The following is a 26,043-nucleotide window of genomic DNA, read 5'->3' as shown; positions in this document are numbered from 1 at the left end:
ATTGCACTGAAATGTGTATTCATCTGACCACTTGACTTTTTTTTTTTCCAGTCATCAATGCTTCAGTCACCATAAAGAAAATTTGTCACCATACTGGATGAGCAAAGTTCAACATAATTTTGTTACTTGCATCTACCAGTGGCCTCCCAACAGACATCTTTCTCTCTACAAAATCTTATACTGGATGGCCAAGGAGGACATCTAAACACACAAATAACATTCTATGCATAGACCTGTGTAGAAGTACACATATGACTGCATCACAGCTCAATAGAAATGCATCTTGAACTCCTTGGTGACTATTGTTTCAGTACATCCAACACCACTTACAATAGCATCTCTGCTTGGCTAATTGTAGTTCTGCAAAGAAACCCCTATTCATGCCCTGTATGAAGGCAGAACACCTGCATTTTGCCAGGAAATATGTGCACTGGAATGTTGGTGATTGGAAAACAGTCTTGTGGTCAGATGAAATCACATTTCAGTGTATTCAGGGTTATCAAAGCAGGGTGAGATACCCCCCTCCCCCCTCCAATAAGTGTGACCATGCATACACAGTGAGCACCATAAAGCACCCACATTGGGGAAGAATGCGGTACATGCCCGTCCCCCGTGGCACACCCAGCAACCTTGCCCATACCCCCAACAACCCTTGCCCCATAACACCCACCCCTATAATTTTCCCATGGCTACACACCTTCACCCACACCATCCCAACCAACATCCCACTCCCCACACAATCCACCCACACAGTTCTCTCCAAAGTCAATCGCTTACACCTATTTCATTCCCACTTGACCTCACACCCACACCTGTGGCCTTGCCAAAACTTGTAAACCTGGTATCCCTCTATGTCTCATCATGTCCTCTAGAGGTTCTGTCTCTTATTCTCTTGCTCCTTGGCTGGCCAAAACCCTCACTCCTTTTCTTGGTACTTTTTCTACTGCTCACCTTCGTCACTCTCAAGATTTCATCGAACATGTTCGCTCTCTTCCGACCTGTAAGATGCTTTGTCTTGACATTGAGTCCCTCTTCACCAATGTTCCTCTTGATGATGTTACTAATTTTCTCAGAGAGAAGGCCAATGATAGGTTACTTCATCTCCCTATACCTACTGATGTCTTTCTTGATCTCATTTGTCTTTGTGTGGACTTAGATTCCTTTTCCTTCCAAGACAGATACTATTCTCAAACCTTCGGTGTTGCTATGGGCTCTCCTTTATACCCTGTTCTTATTAACCTTTGTATGGAATACATCAGAACTATTCCTCTTCCTACTATTGGTGTGTGCCCTTCCTTCTGGCTCTGCTGTGTTTATGACATTTTTGTTCTTTGGCCTCATGACTCTAGTCTCTTCCAACCATTTCTCAGTGCCCTTTATAATCTTGCCCCCTCCCATTAGTTTAAAGCTGAATGGAAATCTAATTCTTTGCTTCCTTTCCTTGATGTACAGTTGAACCCCGAGTTTCGAATGTATTGACTTTCGAATGATTCAAGTTTCAACCACTTTTTTTGAACCAATTTTGTCCCGACTATCGAACGTGCCCAGTCTTTCGAACCACCGGCTACCGGACTTGTCCGCCTGCCCGCTCTGTCTGCGTCCCCGCGCAGGCATCATGAGCCAGTCTGGCTTTGTTGATGCTTGAATGAACACTAACCTGCACACTCATTCAAACATTTCACTATTAATTAATTGTGTTTGGTGCTTGTGCGACTGTGAAATAAGCTACCATGGGCCCAAAGAAACTTGCTAGTGGTACCCCTTTGGTAAAGAAAGTGAGAAATGCCATAGATGTGAAGGAAATAATACAAAAATATCAGAGTGGCATGGGACTTGTTGAACTTGCCAGGATGTAAGGGAAAAACAAGTCAACCATCACTTCTATCCTGGCAAAGAAAGAACAAATCAAGGAAGCTGATGTTGTGAAAGGTGTTGATATGCTAACCAAAAATAGACCACAGACAGTCAATCTTGTTGAGAAGTTGTTGCTGGTGTGGATCAAGGATAAAGCTATGATGGGTGATAGTGTTTCTGAGACAGTCATTTGTGAAAAGGCAAGGCAGTTGCATGCCAATCTCATGAAGAAAACTCCTGGAGCCAGTGCTGATAGCGAATTTAAGGCCAGCAGAGGCTGGTTTGACAGATTTAACGAGCATAGTGGCATACACAGTGTTGTAAGGCATGGTGAGGCAGCCAGTTCAGACAAACGGGCTGCTGAAAACTTTGCGCATGAATTTAAGGAGTACGTAGACACTGAAAAATTCAAACCCCAACAAGTGTTCAATTGTGACGAAACAGGCCTGTTTTGGAAGAAAATGCCAAAGAGGACCTACATTACTTAGGAGGAAAAGGCACTCCCAGGACACAAGCCTATGAAAGACAGGCTAACTCTTTTGTTCTGTGCTAATGTTAGTGGGGATTTTAAAGTGAAGCCTTTACTGGTGTATCACTCAGAAAATCCCAGAGTGTTTAAGAAAAACAATGTCATTAAGAACAAGTTATGTGCTTTGTGGAAAACAAATAATAAGGCATGAGTCATGAGGCAAATTTTCAAAGAGTGGGTCCATGAAGTGTTTGGCCCCAGTGTGAAAAAATACCTCCTAGAAAATAATTTGCTACTCCAGTGCCTCCTGTTACTGGACAGTGCTCCTACACATCCTCCAAACTTGGTAGACCTACTGTCTATGTACTACAGTTTCATCACAGTGAAGTTCTTGCCTCCTAACCCCACTCCTCTCCTCCAGCCCATGGACCAGCAGGTCATTTCTAAATTCAAAAAACTACACAAAAGCAGTGTTTGAAAAGTGCTTTGAAGTGACCTCAGACACTAAGTTGACCCTAAGAGAGTTCTGGAGGAATCACTTCAGTATCTACACCTGCATAAGCCTTATAGGTAAGGCTTCGGAAGGAGTGACTTCCAAGACTTTGAACTCTGCTTGGAGTAAATTGTGGCCACAGTATGTGGTCCAGAGGGATTTTGAAGGGTTTGAGGCTGACCCTGACCCTGCTGACCTTCTGCTTGTTGTGGAAGGCATTGTGGCATTGGGCAAGTCCATGGAGTTGGAGGTGAATGGCGAGGATGTGGAAGAGTTTGTGGAGGACCACAGGGAAGAGCTAACCATTGAAGAGCTGGAAGAGCTTCATCTGGAACAGTATCAGACCACAGCTGAGGATCTTGCTTCAGAGGAGGAAGAGGGAGTGGATGATGTGCCTTCTTCAAAGATTAAGGAGATTTGTGCCAAGTGGAATGATGTGCAAATGTTTGTGGAGAAGTACCACTCTGAGCAAGCTGAAACAAGCTATCTTTGCAACAAGTTCAGTGACGGAACCATGTCCCATTTTAGGGAAATCTTAGAGGCACTAGAAACATAGGACTGTGGGCAGTTATTTTGTGAGACAGGAGTCCAGTGACCCTCATGCTTATCTTAGTGCCATTAAAAGACAAAGAAGGGAAGTAACCCCAGAGAGGGCTTTGCCACCTGAAGTCTTTATGGAGGGGGATTCCCCTTTGAAACAATAAGCCCTCCCTCACTTCTCCTCCCTATCTTCCAGATGCCATCAACAATCTTCAATAAAGGTAAGTAAAAATGTTATTTTATATGTTTATTTAAATTTTTATTAATGTATTACTAATTGTACTATGTATGTTTGGTGTATGTATGTAAAACTATAATGTAATTGCTATATATATATATATATATATATATTTTTTTTTTTTTTTTTTTTTTTTTTTTTTTGTTTGTGTGCGTGTGTGTGTGTGTGTGTGTGTGTGTGTGTGTGTGTGTGTGTGTGTGTGTGTGTGTGTGTGTGTGTGTGTGTGTGTGTGTGTGTGTGTGTGTGTGAATATTTTTTGGGTTTCTGGAACGGATTAATTGTATTTCCATTATTTCTCATGGGAAATATTTCTTCGACTTTTTAACATTTTGACTTTAGAACTAGCTCCTGGAATGGATTAAGTTTGAAACTCAAGGTTCCACTGTACATGTCCACTGCTCCGATACAGGTTTTGTGTTTTCCGTGTATTGCAAGCTTATGCACAGTGGCATGTACATTCACTCTTTACCATGCTTCTTCTGTCAAGAAAAGCATTCTCATTTTCTCTCTCTTTCTGTGCTCTCTGCATTTGTGACCTTCAGTTCCTTGAATCAGAAATTTCCACTCTTCATGATTCATTCTCTTGTCTTGGCTATCCTTCCCATTTCATAAACTCTGCCTTCTCACTTGCTGCACGGACTTTCTTCTCTCCCTAACTCTACTTTTGGGAAATCTCCTGTTCTCTACCTTCCTTATATTCCCAGTCTTTATAGTCTCAACAACTCTCTCTCTGTTCCTTAAACATCAAACTTACTTTTTGCCATACTAACATTCTTCGCACCAATCTAGTTTGTACCTCACCTCGTGCTATAGATTCCCCTGGTGTCTATTCTATTTCATGTTCCTTTTTTCCTCTTCAGTATTTTGGAGAAACTGGCCGTTCTCTTCTGACAGATTCAAGGAGCACAAAAGTAGTGTTAGGCTTACCAGTACCAACAATGCTCTTTTTTGTCATGTCAGAGATCAGTCATCCTATTGACTGGTCTTCTGCTAAAACTTTGTACCCTGCTTCAACTTTCACAGTTGCCATCTGATTGAATCCTCCCTTATACACAACTTTCCTTGTATGAATCTTAATCCTGGTGTTGTCTCTGTAGATGCCTTCTTTTCCCATTACGTTGTAAAATGCTCCAAAGTTCAGAACACCCATAACTTAACCTGATTCTTTTTTTTCTCCTCTTTCTACCTCTTCCCCTCTCCTATTTTTCCTATATACGTCTTATGAGGTACCGTCTTTGACGTACAGTGGACCCCCGCTTAACGATCACCTCCCAATGCGACCAATTATGTAAGTGTATTTATGTAAGTGCGTTTGTACGTGTATGTTTGGGGGTCTGAAATGGACTAATCTACTTCACAATATTCCTTATGGGAACAAATTCGGTCAGTACTGGCACCTGAACATACTTCTGGAATGAAAAAATGTCGTTAACCGGGGGTCCACTGTATATATACTCATAAATTCTAGCGGCTTCAAATCAAGCAGGAGAAAGCTGGTAGGCCCACATGTGAGAGAATGGGTCTGTGTGATCAGTGTGCACCATATAAAAAAAATCCTGGAGCACGCAGTGCATAATGAGAAAAAAAAAACTCCGACCGATTTTTTTAATTAAAATGCCGACTTTGTGGTCTATTTTCGTATAGTATTTATGGTTGTATTCTCGTTTTCTTGGTCTCATTTGATAGAATGGAAAACATATTATAGAAATAGAGGTGATTTTGATTGATTTTACTATAAAAAGAACCTAGAAATGGAGCTCAAAGTAGGGGAAATTTTTGATTTTTGCCAATGTTCAAAAGTAAACAAATGATGCCATTGTCCAATAAATGTCCAACTAGCCATTCTAATATGCAGTCATGAATGGGTTGATGTTATTTGTACAATTATTACAGTATTGCAGTAGTCTGCATAATAGTAAGTCTTCTATTTTTTGTTTGAATAAAAATTAAAAATAGAAAGCAAGAGTAATATCAGAGGGGCCTGGAGACATGACTGATGAGCAAAGAAAATGTTATTTTAGAGCCAGGAATGTCTGCATTGTTCATTCTGGACCTTATTTTGAAATTGTCGTATTTTTTAGTTTTCATGAAATTGGCCAAATTGCAAATTTCTGACCACATTATTAGGTAGTTGAAATCGGTAAATGGGCAGTTTCTTGTACTCAATCAATAGAAAAAAATGGAGTTCTAAAGAAATAGCTATGAGTTTGGGCGGCTGGAACAATGGAATTAGCCGAAAATAGGGCTTAAAGTGGGCGAAATCGCCGATTTGTAAACAGCGCCGAGGTCGCTAACTTCGCGAGAGCATAATTCCATCAGTTTTCCATCAAATTTCGTTTTTTTGGTGTCATTACAATCTGGAAAAGATTCTCTATCATTTCATAAGAAAAAATAATTTTTTTTTTTTTTTTAAATTTTGCGACACCAGGAGACACCTCAGGATTGGGGGTTGCGACAGTCAAAGGGTTAATTCTCCTCATTAACTTCACATCATCTGCAAACAGGGACACTTCTGAGTCTATCCCTCCCGTCATGTCGTTCATATATACCAAGAATAGTGCTGGTCCCAGGACTGACCCCTGTGGGACCCCGCTCATCGCCAGCGCCCACTGTGATACCTCATCACGGATCATGACTCGCTGTTGCCTCCCTGTTAGGTATTCTCTGATCTATTGCAGTGCCCTTCCTGTTATATGTGCCTGTTCCTCTGGCTTCTGTACTAATCTCTCTTGAGGAACTATGTCGAAGGCCTTCTTGCAGTCCAAGAAAATGCAATCAACCCACCCCTCCTTCTCATTTCTTACTTCAGTAACCTTGTCATAAAACTCTAGTAGGCTTGTGACACACTACTATTTGCCTTCCATGAATCCGTGATGGTTGTCGTTTATAATCTTGTTCCGCTCCATGTGCTCCACCACTCTCCTCCTGATAATCTTCTTCATGACTTTGCATACTATACACGTCAGTGACACTGGTCTATAATTTAGTGCTTCGTTTCTGTCTCCTTTCTTAAAGATGGGGACTACGTTTGTCTTTTTCCATACTTCAGGTAGTTGCCAAGTTTCAAGGGAAGTGTTGAAGATTTTGGTTAGTGGCACACGTAGTGTCTCTGCTCCCTCTCTAAGGACCCACGGAGAGATGTTGTCCAGTCCCACCGCCTTTGAAGTATCAAGGTGTGTGCTTGTGTATGTGCTTGCGTGTATGTATATGTTTGTACGCTTGTGTGCATGCGCCCTCGTGTGTATGTGTGCGCGCGCACACTCATGTGGGTGTATGACCCACTTAATATTCGTATTTATAACTCATTACAATTGTGACCGGGTGTGGACATCTCAGTGGCTCATTACTTTGTAATTTACCATGTATGAGAGTGAGGATGATTCATTACCTTTGTAACTTGCCATGATTATGACCAGATCTACCTGGAGTTTATTATCGTTGTAACTAGTTCAGTTATCATAACTTTGTGGTCCAGTCCCTGGACCCATTATGTACCTCTGTAATCTTTTGACTACCGCCCACAGGATGGGTATCGGATGCATAATAAAGATATTAAACTAACTGTTTAACCTTGGGTGTTTGATCCTTTACTCCCCCCCCCTCCCCCATATTTTGGGTCTTACCCCTTGTGGACCCTTAGCTCTCCTGCAGTGCTCCTCTTTCTTGGCCTTTGACTGACTACTACTTCCTTTCCTACTACCTTAGGCTCCTACCTTCACTTTTTGCTTCCTTTTTTCTCTCTTCCCCTTTCTATTCTTGTCCTTCCACCACTCTCTGTACCTTACACTACCACCACTTCTACTACCAACCTTACCTCAACCACTACTACTACTACTTCCACTTCCTGCTTCACCTCTACTACTACCACTCCTACCTCTCTTGTCCTGTCCCTGCTAGCTGGCTTGTATATACTGCCTCCTCCTCTCCTTTCTGTTAGTGTGACTTTGTAAATGATTCAAGTCGGACCAAAATGTTGTCATAAGCTCCTCTCTCCTATGTGTGGGTTATTTGTGTATTGTAAACCTCATTACTATCTATGCCACTGACCACACACTCACCCACCCAGTCACCCATTGTCCAATCACCATCCACCAACAATACACCTCTCACCCACACCACTTCCCCACAGCTTCAAGTCCATGTGGCCCCACTCCTGCACCATACCCATGCTTTCAATTTCACCATTCCCACCACAGCTTCAAGGCCACATGACCCCAGACTCATGCCTTACCCAAGCTTTCGTAGCCCACACACACACTAACATGCTATCTACATACTTTGTCATGTTGCCATCCACCACCCTAATTATCACCCACACCAACTGTATACTCAACCCCTGCATCCACAAATAGGTGAGTACACCCATCATCCACACCACCCATTACCCACACTGGACCACTGACACTGCCACCCACATGGTTACCATCATGCAAGGTGCCAGAGTGGGCGCCTGTGACGAGCGGGGTTCCACAGGGGTCAGGCCTAGGACTGGTGCTGTTTCTGGTATATGTTTATTTTTTTTATTTATTTATTTATTATAAATTTGTGCACACATACAGAGGTACAAAAAAATACAGATAAGAGCAGTATGCCAAAGCCACTTATACTATGCATAGCATTACGGGCTGGCTTAAAATTAACTTAAGATTAATTAATGAATGACATGAATGACATGCTAGAAGGGATAGACTCAGAAGTGTCACTGTCTACAAATGATCTGAAATTAATGAAGAGAATTAAATTAGATGAGGATCAGACAGGACTACAAAGAGACCTGGACAGGCTGCAAGCCTGGTCCAGCAACTGGCTCCTGGAATTTAACCCCACCAAATGCAAAGTCATGAAGATTGGGGAAGGGCAAAGAAGACCACAGACAGAGTATAGGCTAGGGAGTTAAAGGCTGCTAACCTTACTCATGGAAAAGGATCTTGGGGTGAGTATAATACCAAGAAAATCTCCTGAGGTGCACATCAACCAGATAACTGCTGCAGCATGTGGGTGCTTGGCAAACCTAAGAATAGCATTCTGGTACCTCAGTAAGGAATCATTCAAGACTATGCACCATGTACATCAGGCCCATATTGGAATATGCAGCACCAATTTGGAGCCCACACCTGGTCAAGCACTTCAAGAAATTAGAGAAAGTGCAAAGACTAGTCCTGGAGCTAAGGGAAATGTCCTATGAAGAAAGGTTAAGGGAAATGGACATCACAACACTGAAGGACAGGAGGGATAGGGGAAACATGACAACAACATATAAAATACTGTGAGGAGTTGACAAGGTGGACAAAGACAGGATGTTCCAGAGATGGGACACAGCAACAAGGGGTCACAATTGGAAGTTGAAGACTCAAATGAGTCAAAGGGATGTTAGGAAGTATTTTTTTCAGGAAGTGGAGTAATCTGGAAAGTGATATAGTGGAGGCAGGATCCATACATAGTTTTAAGTTGAAGTACGATAAAGCTCAAGGAGCAGGGGGAGAGAGGACCTAGTAGCGACCAGTGAAAAGGTGGGGCTAGGAGCTATGACTCAACCCCTGTAACCACAGTTAGGTGAATACAGCCTCATTGCTTCCAGCCTCCACCTCCTTTCCCCACACTAGCCTCCACCTCCTGCCCCCACACTGGCCTCCAGTTCCTGGCCCCACATCAGCCTCCAGCTCTTCCTCCACACCAACCTCCAACTCCTGCCCCCCACACCAACCTCCAGCTCTTGCCCCCACACTGGCCTCCAGCTCCTGCCCCCACACTGTCCTCAGTTTCTGGCCCCCTATCAGCCTGCAGCTCCTCCTCCTCACCAACCTCCAGCTCCTGCCCCCACACCCATCTCCAGCTCCTGCCCCCACACCCACACTGAACCCACTCACCACCACCACTCTAACCCATTGTTTATACGCTCTAACCTCTGTAACCCCTCCTTTATAACTTCCATACGGTTGCAGTGAGTAGGACAACCAATGTGGTTGCCAGATCTTTGACACACAATCTGATTTACACTTTTATCATTTTTTTTAAATTTTGAGACCTATAAAAAATTTGATTGGCTGTTTTGAGGGTTTAAATAACGTAACCTTATTTTTCCTGTGTGTTTTGTAGTTTATATGTTTTTTTGATGATAAGCTGTTTTTAGGAATGTAGCTACTGTGTTATCTGATGGTCAATTGTATGTGGATTCTTTGTTCTTTTCCCGTGCTGCTGCATGTATTATTAAAAGTTTTGGAGAAAGTAATTTTATTCTCAATGAACAAATTTATCAGTACATTTATGTATGTCCATATTTGTTTATGTGACTTTGACCAGCAGTGACAGTGTCCATCCCAGAGTTCAGTGTTGTTAATTATCTCAGCACAAGATGTATGGAACCTCTGCCTCAACATTCACATTTTATGCTTTTAGTTGTTGCAATCACTGCACTTTGGTACCACGATTTTTTTTTTTACAACGAACCGGCCATATTCCACTGAGGCAGGGTGACCTAAAAAGAAAAACAAAAGTTTTTCTTTTTAAATTTAGTACTTTATACAGGAGAAGGGGTTATGATTGTTTTATTTTTTATAAATATATAACATTGTATTAAGACAGATGTATATAATAGGGTCTTAGATTATTGTGAGTGATTGTAATATACATATTGCTGTTTGAATCAAGCATACAGGATTGCACATACTGTATATAAATGCTTCCTAATAAAAATTTTGTGTTCTTTGTACAGCATCATTCCCATGCGAGGCTGAAAGTGGAGTCTTACATGAAGGTAGCATTTATTCAATTGAAGGTCAAAGTATTCAAGTACACTCTCTTCAGGGTACAGTAAAGCAAACCCTGAACTTCACAGAGAGTGAAGGTGAACCAATTGGTCTTGATGTATGTGGAAATTTTTTAGTGACTGCCACTCTTCAAGGAATTGTCAAGTTATGGGATCTCTCTAGAAGGTATGAAAGCTTACTCTAGTGGAAATCTCTAAGTTAAAATTGATTCATGAAAAATTGCTCATTGTAACTCTTGAGAATTTGTGTTAGTGGAAGGTTTCCTTTCTTGATATAAAATGTGATGTTTTGGATTAAGTTTATGAGGATTTATGTACTGGTATGGCTTCATTAGTATTCTAAGAAAGTTTTTCAAAATCAACCTTGCATTGTGGTATGATGCATTCATAATTAGATTTCATTTATTTGGCATGTCCACAGTCAGGTATATAGTGGGGTCACCCTGGCATCAGTGAGTAACTATTCTTCACGAGCATAAATTAAACTCACAGCCAGTGGTTTGAGGATATTTCTTTTTAGAGCAAGAATAACAAAACATCTCAATAATATACTTACTGTATGTTCTTAACCATAAGCTCATTGTTCTCCCTTCTCCCATGTCATATGAGTGCAAGCTATTCCCCCCAAAATTATGAAAAAATATCAAAAGAATGAAAAAATTAAGAATATAAGATTGAAGGAAAACTTCAGCATACCATCACTGGTCCATACTTGGCAGGCTATTATCAAATCCAACCCCTCTCACTTGTCAAATCCAACCCCCTCAAACTTGTCAAATCCAACCCCTCTCACTTGTCAAATCCAACCCCTCTCACTTGTAAAATCCAACCCCTCTCACTTGTAAAATCCAGCCCTTCTCACTTGTCAGATCCAACCTCTCTTAATTGTACAGTCTCTTTCTAAAATTACCCAGGGTTAATTAAAGCTTTAGTAACCCTACTAAAATTGATGAACATCAAAATGGTATACAATACCGACAGGTTGTTAGGTAAGACACATATGCAACAGTTAGACAACTTTATTCCGAAACGTTTCGCCTACACAGTAGGCTTCTTCAGTCGAATACAGAAAATAGGCAGGAACAGTAGAGATGTGAAGATGATGTAATCAGTCCATCACCCTTGTAGTCGTAGAATTTGAGGTTGTCAGTCCCTCGGCCTGGAGAAGTTCAGTTCTCTGACTATGGAACTGAACTTCTCCAGGCCGAGGGACTGACAACCTCAAATTCTACGACTACAAGGGTGATGGACTGATTACATCGTCTTCACATCTCTACTGTTCCTGCCTATTTTCTGTATTCGACTGAAGAAGCCTACTGTGTAGGCGAAACGTTTCGGAATAAAGTTGTCTAACTGTTGCATATGTGTCTTACCTAACAACCCTACTAAAATTGTATACAGTACTGCTAGTATTAGAAATTAGACACACATGCAACACCTGGGTATCTTCGTTTGAAGATATGTTGCCAACTACAGACTTTTTCACTTCTGTGGTGTGATAGTATATGAAGATAGTTGATGAGGTAAGCAGTCCCTCATCCTTGCCAAACATTACACAAAAGAGAGTGGAAGATGAAATAATCAGTCTCTCAGCCTGGAAGCTGATGTTCAATATTTTAGTCTTGATGGATCTGAAGCATGGACAGGAAGAGGGACTCATATATGCTCGAGTCAGAGGAGGTGCAGTAGTTGAAGTCACATCACAGGTGAGTAGGGCCCGCTAGTGGAAGTACATCATACCCTAAAGATGGGCCAGAGGTTAGCAGTGTTAGAGGATATCTTCTGCATATATTTGCTAACCTCTGGACCCTTTCTTAGGTATGACTTCAACTGCTGCACTTCATCTGACTCCAGTATGTAAGAGTCCATCTTCCTGCCTATGCTTCACTTTCATCAAGACTTAGGTACCAAACACCAGCTTCCAGATTGAAGTACTGACTACCTCATCCTCCATTGTCTTCTGTGTAGAGTTCTGCAAGATTGAGAAACTGATTACCTTATCTTCTACTGTCATCATATATCAGCCAGTGTGGACAGTTCCACACATACATTCGATACATTTTGTATTGCAGTGGTCCCTCGTTTTTCGTAATTAATCCGTTCCTGGAGGTGCTACTATTATCGAAATCTTCAATTTTCGAATCAATTTTCCCCATAAGAAATAATGTAAATACAATTAATCCGTTCCTGACACCCAGAAGTATCAACAATTTTTTTTTACCTTAAAGATAGATTTACATGCACAAAAGAATGAACATTCAACATGACAGTTACCTTTATTAGAACATAAGAATGGAGGAACACTGCAGAAGGCAGGTCCATATCAAAATGACCTCTACCCAAAGCTACCCAAGAATTAACTCCGTACCCAATGACACTAATCAAACCCAGCCCTTCCCACTCATAAATTTGTCCAATCTCTTCTTAAAGCTACCCAAGGTCCTAGCCTCTATCACCCCACTGGGAAGATTGTTCCACGCATCCACAACTCTGTTAGAAAACCAGTACTTACCTATGTCCTTTCTAAATCTAAATTTATCCAACTTAAATCCATTATTTCTAGTTCTTACCTGGTTTGCACCCTCAATACCTTATTAATATCTTCCCTGGATATGCCCGTCATCCACTTATACACCTCAATATCTCCTCTCATTCTCCTCTCATTTGGACTTCTGTTACTTATACTTCTTGAGATAAATCCAAGTAATCTGTTGGCCTTGTTGTGCACACTAAGGCACTGCTGTCTTGGCTTTAGATTTCTGCTTACCATGACTCCCAAGTCTTTCTCACATTCTGCATGATCAAGCTCTGCTTCACCTAGATTATAGCTTCAAGGGTTATTTTCATTACCAAGGGCAAGTACCTTACACTTATCCACATTGAACTTCATCTGCCATTTTTCAGACCAAGACATTAATTTGTCCAAATCGTCCTGGAGTTCATTGATATTCTCCTCAGAGTGAATTATACGGCCTATCTTTGTATCATCAGCAAATTTTCTCATGTCACTCGTAATCCCTTCATCAAGGTCATTAATGTAGATTATGAACAAGAGAGGGCCTAAAACTGATCCTTGTGGAACACCACTGGTGACTAATCCCCATTCAGATTTCACTCCATTAATGGTAACTCTCTGCTTTCTATTGGAAAGCCATGCCTCAATCCATGCTAGAACTTTACCTCCTATACCATGAGCTGCCACTTTTCTTAAGAGTCTCTTGTGAGGTACTCTGTCGAAGGCTTTACTAAAATCCAAATAAACAATATCATATTCCTTATCACTGTCAACTGCCTCAAATGTTCTATTGAAGAGCGTCAGTAAGTTTGTCAGGCAGGAACGACCTCTCTTGAATCCATGCTGAGATTCATTTATCAAGTTATGCTCTTCAAGGTGACTTCTGATAATGTCAGCTATAATTGATTCTAATAACTTGCCCACTATAGATGTCAGGCTTATTGGATGGTAATTTGAAGGAGTGGACTTATCCCCTGATTTGAATATAGGAACCACATTAGCCATCATCCACAACTCTGGCACAACACCGGTAAGGATGGACGCATTGAATACACTCGTTAATGGCTGACTAAGCTCTATCTTGCATTCCTTAAGCACCCTGGAAAACAACTCATCGAGTCCCGGGGACTTATTTTGCTTCAGTTTGTCTATCTGTTTAATAACCATGTCCCTCGTGACAGTAATATTAGTTAACTTAAATTCATCAGGAACTAAATAATTGTTAATTACTGGAATCTCATTTACATCTTCCTGTGTAAAAACTGACAAAAAATAGTCATTAAATAAGGAACATATTTCCAGTTCATTATCCGTCAGCTGTCCATTCCCAGTTTTCAGAGGTCCTACTTTTTCCTTCACCTTCGTCCTATACACTTGGAAGAACCCCTTTGGATTAGTCTTTGATTCATTAGCAACTCTAATTTCATAGTCACGTTTAGCCTTTCTAATCGCCTTTTTTACTTCTCTTTTAAGCTGAACATATTGGTCAGTAAGGTTAACCTCTCCTCTTCTGATGCGCCTATAAATTCCCCTTTTCTCCCCTAATAGATGCTTTAGCCTCCTGTTAACCCATTTGGGATCATTATTATTAGACCTAATTTCTCTCTGGGGAATGTATATACTCTGGGCACTGTGTACATTATTAAGAAAACAATCATAAAAGCAGATCCCTTCATATTCATAAGTATGATTATCGTCAATAAAATCATTAGCTAGATAACCCCAATCAAGATTAGACAGATGTTCCCTAAGTCCATTATAATCGGTAGAACGAAAATCAGGGATTTTTACTGTATTATCATTATTCTTGCATTCCCAATTAATGCTAAAAGTGATGGATTTGTGATCACTTGCGCCAAGCTCTTCAGTGATCTCCAGATTATTCACGAGTGTTTCCTTATTTGACAAGACTAGGTCTAGCAAATTATTACCCCTGGTAGGTTCAGTTATGCTCTGTTTCAGAAAACAGTCCTGAACTGTTTCCATAAAGTCACTGGACTCTAGATTACCTGTCAAAGAATTCCAGTCAATTTGACTAAAGTTAAAGTCCCCTACTATGACTATGTTACTGTGTCCAGAAGCCCTAACAATTTCGTCCCAAAGAAGTCTCCCTCTATCGTGATCCAAGCCTGGAGGTCAGTATATTACACCTAGAATTAGTTTTTCTTGACCCTCCACGAACTCTACCCAAACAGACTCTGTTACTGCTCCATCTATTTTTATACCTGTTTTTATGCAACAATTAATATTTTCTCGAACATACAATGCAACTCCTCCCCCCTTCCCATTACATCTATCCACATTGAACAACTTAAATCCCTGAATATTACACTCAGCAGTCATATCCCGACTCTTTAAATCATACCACGTTTCAGTTAATGCAATGATATCAAAGTTCCCAGCACATGCTACCAAACGTAGTTCATTAATTTTATTTCTTGCACTTTGACTGTTAGCATAAAATACCATCATATGTTTTTTCTTCTGCACATTTTTCTTATTCATCTTTGTTTTTACACAATTTCTGAAATTATCATTACCCAGAGTTACTCCATGACAGTTACTATTAAGATTCTTAATATCAGAGCATAAGTCAATACAGTGGACCCCCGCATACCGTCGGCATCACATAACGTTTAATCCGCATACCGCTCACTTTTATCGCAAAAATTTTGCCTCGCATACCGCTCAAAAACCCGCTCACCGCTGTTCGTCTGAGACGCGTCCAATGTGCGCCCTTAGCCAGCCTCACATGTGCCGCCGGTGGCATTGTTTACCAGCCAGCCTCCGTGGTAACATCCAAGCATACAATCGGAACATTTCGTATTATTACAGTGTTTTTGGTGATTTTATCTGCAAAATCAGTGACCATGGGCCCCAAGAAAGCTTCTAGTGCCAACCCTACAGCAATAAGGGTGAGAATTACTATAGAGATGAAGAAAGAGATCATTGATAAGTATGAAAGTGGAGTGCGTGTCTCCGAGCTGGCCAGGTTGTATAATAAACCCCAATCAACCATCGCTACTATTGGTGGTACAGCTGCTGCTGCTGCTGTACCACCATCAGCTGCTGCTGTAGTACCGTCTGCTGCTGCTGTAGCATCGTCTGCTGCTGCTGTAGCACTGTCAGCTGCTGCTGCTGCTGTAGCACTGTCAGCTGCTGCTGCTGCTGTAGCACTGTCAGCTGCTGCTGCTGCTGCTGCTGCTGCTGCTGTAGCACTGTCAGCTGCTGCTGCTGCTGTAGCACCGTTGTTGGTGTGGCTTATTGAGAATACCAAGAAACAATTAACCCCAGAGGATTTGCCACCCAGGATAACCCAAAAAAGTCAGTGTCATCGAAGACTGTCTAACTTATTTCCATTGGGGTCCTTAATCTTGTCTCCCAGGATGCAACCCACACCAGTCGACTAACACCCAGGTGAACAGGGAAAAATGTCTGGAACTAGTGCTCATATTGGTGAATTTAAAGCCAGCAAAGGTTGGTTTGAGAGATTTAAGAATCGTAGTGGCATACACAGTGTGATAAGGCCTGTTCTGGAAGAAAATGCCAAACAGGACCTACAGTACTCAGGAGGAAAAGGCACTCCCAGGACACAGTGTCTCATCAGTCATTGCTGCATCTTCAATAAAGGTAAGTGTCATTTATTCTTCATTTAGTAGAGTAGTACATGCACAATATATATTGTGCATGTACTACTCTACTATTGTGCATGTATCCTTCTCTTTGTGTGTAGGAAAATGTATATTTCATGTGGTAAATTTTTTTTTTTCATACTTTTGGGTGTCTTGCACGGATTAATTTGATTTCCATTATTTCTTATGGGGAAAATTCATTCGCATACCGATCATTTCGCATAACAATGAGCCCTCTTGCACGGATTAAAGTCGTTATGCGGGGGTCCACTGTATATCCATACTCATTATTTATCATTTCTAAACCCATACCTCTAACTAATCCTAGTTTAAAGTCCTAACAACCCCCTCAACTGAATTAGCAAGAAAACCCACACCTGCCCTGGATAAGTGAACCCCATCCCTGGCATACATGTCATTTCGGCCATAGAAGTTGTCCCAGTTGTCAATGAATGGTACTGCATTATCCTTACAGTGTTTATCCAGCCAACAATTAATCCCAATTGCTCTGGACAACCATTCATTACCAACACCTCTTCTTGGCAAAATGCCACATATAACAGGGTGCCCCCCCCTTCTTCCTAATTATGTCTATAGCTGTCCTGAACTTTCTAACTAAATCCTCACTTCTACGCTTGCCTACATCATTGCCTCCAGCACTGAGGCAAATAATAGGATTGATCCCATTACCGTTCATGATGTTGTCAAGCCGGGTAACAATGTCCTCCATCCCAGCCCCAGGAAAGCAAACCCTCTGTCTCCTACTCCTGTCCTTCAAGCAGAGTACCCTATCCATGTATCTAACCTGGCTATCCCGAACAACAACAATATTCTTACTTTCCTTGTTGTCGTTCGTCGTGACGATCCCAGTAGTCGACTCACATTCGTCGGGTAGCACCGAGAATGCGTTGGAGGTTTCCACTGGAGTTTCCACAGCAGTCTCTTTCTTCTTCATCGTTTCTGGCTTTCCATTCATCTTCTTGATCGTCAACTTCGTCGTCCCCTGCTGTCCAGCCACTGACCACGATCCCTTCTTGACCTGAGGACTCGAAACAGGAGGACTACTATGAATCCTCTTGTTTTCCTCGGTCAATCGCCGTATCTCCATCTTCGCTACCCTCAATTCTTCCTTAAGTTGCTGGTAAAGTTGCTCGATGGAGGGCATCTTGGTTCAGTCCACGGGGAGCACACAAGACACTTCTTCGCAGAGTTAAGTACAGGAATGAGGTAATCAGTCCCTCAGCCTTGAGTAGATGTGGTCAGTCCATCAATCTTGAATAGAATACGGCATAGGAGCGGAGAAGCAGCTTATAAACTGTATGGCAGGAGAGGTGCAGCAGTTGTAGGTGGTGTCACATTTGTCCAATGTGGAAGTAGGTCATGCCCAAGGGTTAGGCAAGCGAAGAATTCCCAAGTATTAAGATCCCAAGAAGTTGCAGTGTCTGACAGGATTGTAGATGAATGGTTCAAAGAACCGACATGTTGTTTAATTAGACATGTGCAACTCTTGGGTATCTTTATTGAGGAAACGTTTCGCCACACTGTGTGGCGAAACGTTTCCTCAATAAAGATACCCAAGAATTGCACATGTGTCTAATTTAACAACTCTGGTGAAGCAGAATAAGCTAGGTGTGAGAAGAATAAAACTAGTATATACATCATTCAGATGACCAGCAAGTTGATGATTAAATACATATACCTCCTTTACCTCTTTCTATACTTCCTGAACCTCTTTATCTCTTTTTATACCTCCTGTACCTCTTTATATGTAGATAAATGGAACAGAGAACAGACAGTTGATAAAAGAGACACATTTGCAACACTTGGGTGTCTCGACTCCAGGCTGAGGGACTGATTACCTCAAACTCCTTCTGATCTTCACCATTCCCCTTTGCATTGGACTGATGAAATCAGTGTATGGCCAAGTGTTTCCACAACCTACTATATGTGTTTCTCACATTCTTTACCAAAGGGCTGGCACTAGAAGCTTTCTTTGGAGCCATGGTGACTTATTTAGCAGTTGCAAACACTAAAACGAATGGAATATTATGAAATGTATCGTATGAAATGTATCGTATGAGTTGGGCAAATGTTTTGTTAGTGGGATGAATTGTAAAGGACTTGCCTAGTATGGGCCAACGGGCCTGCTGCAATGTTCCTCCTTTCTTATGTTCTTATGTTCTTATGAACTCGTGGGATCATCCTCACTCACTGATAAACAATGGCACACTGGCTGGGAAAGGAGTGTGAGGCGGCTTGGGGCTGTGTGTACCTGTCCCCGACGAACTACTATTTGCGAGTCAATCTACGATTAGCGAGCCCATGTTTATACGAAAATATAAGAACAAAAGAAAGGAGGATCACTGCAGCAGGCCTGTTGGCCCATACTAGGCAAGTCCTTTACAATCCATCCCACTACCAAAACATTTGCCCAACCCAATTTTCAATGCTACCCAAGAAATAAGCTCTGATAACTCTATCCACTCATTTGCAAGTCCCACTCAAATCCAACCCCTCTCACTCATATATTTATCCAATCTAAATTTGAAACTACCCAAAGACACATCCACTCAAGGCATGCAATAGCTAGTAAGGCCCTTGCGGGCCTCTACTAGCTGAAACATTCCTCTCAAAGCACCAAACTACACCTCTACAAATCCCTAATACATTCTCTGATAACTTACTCTCCTCTAGCCCTCTCTCTTCCAGCAAAAACAAGCTTACTTAAACTGCAGCGTGTCCAGAACAAGGCACTGCGCTGGGTGCTTGATGTCAGATGGGAAGACTTCGCCACAAATGAGTCTCTCCATGCGCAATTAGACATCCCTGCGCTGAATCTGTACTGGAAGATGCTCAGTGACAGACAGACAGACAAACTTGAGACATGACATGACTACTGGACCTCTCTCCTTGACGAAGACATTCGCAGACCCACAAACCAACACAACCTTTTCTACTCCTTGCATGATCCTGCTCCTAACCCTATTTACAAATAACCTTGGATTCGCTGACAGGTACCTTCTATGACAGGCACCATTCTCTGACCCACGTTTGCCTTAGCTTTTGGGTTAAGACTTGGCCCAGTTCTACACTCCTCTCTAACGCTAAACGTCGCATGTCCCTTCCTCCCCGCTCACCCCACCGGAGTCCCAACAGAAGAGCCTGAATTTCTCTTCTCAATACGTATCTGTCCCACGATCGCCTTTGCTGCTGGGTTAAGCCCTGGCTCTATTTCTATGACTAAGAACATTCCTCTCCAGCACTATTCTTCATCTGTCCTGTCTTCCCCGCTCATCCCATTTGGGATCTTACCTGAACTTTCATTCGTTCGTTGAAACTATCCAGAGTCCTAGCCTCAATAACCCAACTAGGTAGACTGTTCCACTCATCAGCTACCCTATTTCCAAACCAATACTTTCCTATGTCCTTTCGAAATCTAAACTTGTCTAATTTAAATCCATTACTACAGGTTCTTTCTTGGAGAGACATCCTCAAGACCTTATTAATGTCCCCTTTATTAATACCCATCTTCCACTTATACACTTCGATCATGTCTCCCCTCATTCTTATTAATTTAGCCATTCTATGCTGAATGTTTTCTAACGAATTTGTATCCATTCTCTAATATGGAGACCAGAACTGAGCTGCATAATCTAGGTGAGGCCTTACTAATGATGTATAAAGCTGCAGTATAACCTCTGGACTTCTGTTGCTTACACTTCTTGATATAAATCCCAATAATCTATTTGCCTTATTACGTAGCTTAGGCATTGCTGTCTTGGTTTAAGGTTGCTGCTCACCATAACCCCCAAGTCCTTTTCGCAATCTGTATGGCTAAGTTCTACATTATGTATTTAACTTATAAGTGCTAGGGTTATGGACACTCCCGAGCTTCAGAACCTTGCATTTATCTACATTGAACTGCATCTGCCACTTTTCTGACCAAGAATAGAGTTTGTCTAAATCCTCCTGAAGTTCCCTAACATCTACATAACAACATAAGATTTCCGAAATCTACGATTCTCGAGAACTACGATTATCGAGGGACCACTGTATTCCATTGTTTTTAGCGCTTGTAACTGCTAAATAAGCCACCATGGGCCCAAAGAAAGTTTCTAGTGCCAACCCTGCAGTAAAAAGGGTGAGGTGTACAATCAAATTGAAGAAAGAGATAATCGCAAATTATGAAAGTGAAGTGTGTGCCTCCGAGCTGGCCCGGTTGTACGACAAACTCCAATCAACCATCGCTACTATCTTGGCCAACAGAAAGGCAATCAAGGAAGTTGTTGTTGCAAAAGGTGCAAGTATGCTTACAAAACAGAGATTGCAAATACTTGTAGATGTGGAGAGACTGTTATTGGTGTGGATCAACGACAAATTATCAGATAGTGTTTCACAGTCAATCATATGTGAAAAGGCAAGGCAGTTGCATGCGGATCTCATTAAGAAAATGCCTGGAATTAGTGCTGATGTTAGTGATTTTAAGGCCAGCAAAGGTTGGTTTGAGAGATTTAAGAACCGTGGTGGCATATACAGTGTGGTAAGGCATGGTGAGGCTGCCAGTTGTGACCAAAAAGAAGCTGAAAAATATGTGCAGGAATTCAAGGAGTACATAGACACTGAAAAATTAATAGCCCAACAAGTGTTTAACCCTTTCAGGGTTGGTGCCATACTAGTACGGCTTGCACACCAGGGTTGGTGCCGTACTAGTACACATAAATTCTAGCACCTTCAAATCTAGTGAGAGTAAGCTGGTAGGCCTACATATGAAAGAATGGCTCTATGTGGTGAGTGTGCACAGTATAAAAAAAATCCTGCAGCACACAGTGCATAATGAGAGAAAAAAAACTCTGACTGTGTTTTTGCTTTAAAACAGCGCCTTTGCTGTGTATTTTTGTATGCTATTTATGGCTGTATTCTAGTTTTCCTGGTCTCATTTTATAGAATGGAAGACATATTACAGAAATTGAGATGATTTTGATTGGTTTCACAATAAAAAGTACCTTGAAATTGAACTCAAAGTAGCAGAAATGTTAAATTTTTGCCAAAGTTCAAAAGTAAAAAAAATTATACCACACATCCAATACACTTCAACTGGTGAGTCTAATATTCTTTCACAAGTGCGCTGATATTATTTATACCATTTCTACACTAATGCAGTAGTCTGCATAACAGTAAATCTTCAGTTTTTTTTTTGTGAGAATAAAAATTCAAAGTGGAAAGCAAAAGAAATGTAAGAGAGGCCTGGGGATGTGACAAATGAACAGAAAAAAATGTCTGTCTTGTTTATTCTGGACCCTATTTGGAAATTGGGATCTTTTGAAATTTTTGTGAAATTGGCAACATTGCCAATTTCTGACCACTTTATTGAAGAGTTGAAATCGATAAATGGGTGGTTTCTTTTACTCATTCGATAGAAAAAATGGAGTTCTAGCAAAATAGTTATGATTTGGCCAAAAATAAGGCTTAAAGTGGGTGAAAGCGCCAATGCGTAAACATTGTTGAGACTGCTAACTTTAGGAGAGCATAATTCCGTAAATTTTTCCATCAGATTTCATACTTTTGGTGTCCTTATGATCAGGAAAAGATTCTCTATCATTTCATAAGAATTTTTTTTTTTTTTCGAAAATTTTCTGACCCTAAGAACAAGTTTAGGAGAGGGCCTGCCGACCCTGAAAGGGTTAATTGTGACAAAAGAGGCCTGTTTTGGAAGAAAATGCCATACAGGACCTACATTACACAGGAGGATAAAACAGTGCCACGACACAGGCCTATGAAAGACAGGCTAACTAATGTTTTGTAGTAATGCTAGTGGGGATTGCAAAGTGAAGCCTTTTCATGTGTATCACTCTGAAAATCCCAGAGTGTTCAAGGAAAACAGTGTCGTCAAGGCTAATTTGTGTGTGATGTGAAAGGCAAGCATTACGGCATGGGTCACTAGGGACATTTTCCATGATTGGTTCTATCATGTATTTGGCCCCACTGTGAAAAAATACCTCCTGGAAAATAAATTGGACCTCAAGTGCCTCCTGGTATTAGACAATGCTCCTGCTCATCCTCCAGACTTGCAAGAGCGAATTCCGGGGGAGTTGAGCTTCATCAGAGTGAAGTTTTTGCCTCCTAATACCACTCCTCTCCTCCAGTCCATGGGCCAGCAGGTCATTTCAAATTTCAAAAAACCGTACAGTGAAGCAGTGTTTCAAAAGTGCTTTGAAGTGACCTCAGACACTGAATTGACTCTTAAGAGACTTTTGGAAATATCACTTTAGTATCTTCAGTTACATAAACCTTATAGGTAAGGCTTGGGAGGGAGTGACTTGCAGGACTTTGAACTCTGCTTGGAGGAAATTGTTGCCACAATGTGTAGAAGAGAGGAATTTTGAAGGTTTTGGGGCTAACCCTGAGGAGCCTATGCCAGTTGTGGAATCTATTGTGTCATTGGGGAAGTCCATGGGGTTGGAGGTTAGTGGGGAGGATATGGAAGAGTTGGTAGAGGATAATGATGAAGAACTAACCACTGAGGAGCTGCAAGAGTATCTGCTACAGCAAGAGACCACAACTGAGGAAATTGCTTCAGAGGAGTTGAGAGAGAAATGAAGGAAGTTGACTTCTTCAACAATTAAGGACATTTGTACAATGTGGACAAAGGTGCAATCCTTTATGGAAGAATATCACGGTGACACAGCTATTGCAAGCTGTGCTAGTGACTTATACAATGAGAATGTTGTGGCCCATTTTAGGAAAATCTTAAAGGAACGCCAGATATAGAGCTCTATGGACAGATTTGTGGTGCGACAGAGGTCTGGTGACAGTCAAATTGATCCCAGTGGCATTAAATAAAGAAGGGAGGTAACCCCGGGAAAGGACTTGCTGCCTAAAGTCCTTATGGAAGGGGACTCCCCTTCCAAACAATAATACACCTCCTTCATCTTCCCTCCTCCCATCAGTAAATCTTCAATAAAGGTAAGTGTCATTTATTCTTCATGTAGTATTTATTCTTCATGTATCATTGTTTTCTATGTAGGAAATTGTATATTTCATGTGAAATTTTTTTTTTTAATACTTTTGGGTGTATGGAACAGATTACAGTGGACCCTCAGCTAACGATATTAATCCGTTCCTGAAAGCTCATCGTTAGATGAAATTATCGTTAGCTGAATTAATTTTCCCTATAAGAAATAATGGAAATCAAATTAATCCGTGCAAGACACCCCAAAGTATGAAAAAAAAAAATTTTACCACATGAAATATTAATTTTAATGCACACAACCGACACTTACCTTTATTGAAGATCTGGTGATGATTGATGGGATGGGATGAGGGGAGAGTGTGGAAGTTGTTAATGTTTAGAAGGGGAATCCCCTTCCATTAGGACTTGAGGTATCAAGTCCTTTTCCGGGGTTACTTCCCTTCTTTTAATGCCACTAGGACCAGCTTGAGAGGCACTGGACCTCTGTCGCACAACATATCTGTCCATAGAGGCCTGTACCTCCCGTTCCTTTATGACTTTCCTAAAGCGGTTCACAACATTGTCATTGTAATAGTCATAAGCATGGCTTGCAATAGTTGTATGAGGGTGATTTTCATCAAAAAAGGTTCGCACTTCAAGCCACTTTGCACACTTTTCCTTAACCCTTTGACTGTCGCAACCCCCAATCCTGAGGTGTCTCCTGGTGTCGCAAAATTAAAAAAAGAAAAAAAAAATATTTTTTCTTAAGAAATGATAGAGAATCTTTTCTCGATTGTAATGACACCAAAAAAACGAAATATGATGGAAAACTGACGGAATTATGCTCTCGCGAAGTTAGCGACCTCGGCGCTGTTTACAAATCGGCGATTTCGCCCACTTTGAGCCCTATTTTCGGCTAATTCCATTGTTCCAGTCGCCCAAACTCATAGCTATTTCTTTAGAACTCCATTTTTTCTATCGATTGAGTACAAGAAACTGCCCATTTACCAATTTCAACTACCTAATAATGTGGTCAGAAATTTGCAATTTGGCCAATTTCACAAAAACTAAAAAATATGACAGTTTCAAAATAAGGTCCAGAATGAACAATGCAGACATCCCTAGCTCTAAAATAACATTTTCTTTACTCATCAGTCATGTCTCCAGGCCCCTCTGATATTACTCTTGCTTTCTATTTTGAATTTTTATTCAAACAAAAAATAGAAGACTTACTATTATGCAGACTACTGCAATACTGTAATAATTGTATAAATAACATCAACCCATTCATGACTGCATATTAGAATGGCTAGTTGGACATTTATTGGACAATGGCATCATTTGTTTACTTTTGAACATTGGCAAAAATCAAACATTTCCCCTACTTTGAGCTCCATTTCTAGGTTCTTTTTATAGTAAAATCAATCAAAATCACCTCTATTTCTATAATATGTTTTCCATTCTATCAAATGAGACCAAGAAAACGAGAATACAACCATAAATACTATACGAAAATAGACCACAAAGTCGGCATTTTAATTAAAAAAAACGGTCGGAGTTTTTTTTTTCTCATTATGCACTGCATGCTCCAGGATTTTTTTTATATGGTGCACACTGACCACACAGACCCATTCTCTCACATGTGGGCCTTCCAGCTTTCTCCTGCTTGATTTGAAGCCGCTAGAATTTATGAGTATATATACGTCAAACACGGTACCTCGTAAGACGTATATATATGGCTGCGACAGTCAAAGGGTTAATCTTTGAGGTAGGCAACTTCTTCAATTTCTCTATCCCCTCCTCCGAAGCAGTTTCCTCAGGTCTGGCCTCCTGCTGTTGAAGATGATCTTGCAGCTCATCAGTGGTTAGTTCTTCATTGTCCTCCTCCACCAACTCTTCCACATCCTCCCCACTAACCTCCAACCCCAAGGACTTCCCCAATGCCACAATTGATTCCACAACTGGCATACACTTCTCAGGGTTAGCCTCAAATCCTTCAAAATTCCTTTTGTCTATACATTCTGGCCACAGTTTCTTCCAAGCAGAGTTCAAGGTCCTTTTAGTTACTCCCTCCCAAGCCTTACCTATAAGGTTTACACAATTGCGGATGCTAAAGTGATGTCTCCAAAACTCTCTTAGAGTCAATTGAGTGTCTGTGGTCACTATAAAGCACTTTTGAAACATAGCTTTTGTGTAGAGTTTTTTGAAGTTTGAAATGACCTGCTGGTCCATGGGCTGCAGGAGAGGAGTGGTATTAGGAGGCAAAAACTTGACCTTAATGAAACTCATGTCCCCAGAAAGTCGCTCTGCCAAATCTGAAGGATGACCAGGAGCATTGTCTAATACCAGGAGGCACTTAAGGTCCAATTTATTTTCCAGGAGGTAATTTTTCACAGTGGGGGCAAATGCATGGTGTAACCAGTCATAGAAAAGGTCTCTAGTGACCCATGCCTTACTGTTTGCCCTCCACATTGCACACAAATTAGCCCTGAGGACATTGTTTCTCCTGAACACTCTGGGAGTTTCAGAGTGATACACCAATAAAGGCTTCACTTTGCAATCACCACTAGCATTAGCACACATCAAG

The 26,043-nt window shown here is 41.2% G+C and overlaps 1 protein-coding gene across 1 annotated transcript in view; it reads left to right on the top strand.

Annotated features, from left to right (window-relative positions):
• Positions 1-26,043, top strand: part of rempA (intraflagellar transport protein rempA) — a 178,168-nt gene that overhangs the window by 124,406 nt on the left and 27,719 nt on the right. The window contains exon 6 of the mRNA XM_070080315.1: positions 10,307-10,526. Coding sequence (XP_069936416.1) covers positions 10,307-10,526 — 220 coding nt within the window. The remainder of the gene's footprint in view (positions 1-10,306; positions 10,527-26,043) is intronic.

Source organism: Cherax quadricarinatus, unplaced genomic scaffold (genome assembly GCF_038502225.1).
Source record: "Cherax quadricarinatus isolate ZL_2023a unplaced genomic scaffold, ASM3850222v1 Contig315, whole genome shotgun sequence".
Classification (NCBI taxonomy): domain Eukaryota; kingdom Metazoa; phylum Arthropoda; class Malacostraca; order Decapoda; family Parastacidae; genus Cherax; species Cherax quadricarinatus.
Note: the sequence above shows the minus strand (reverse complement) of the source record. Positions and strands in the feature narration are given on the sequence as shown.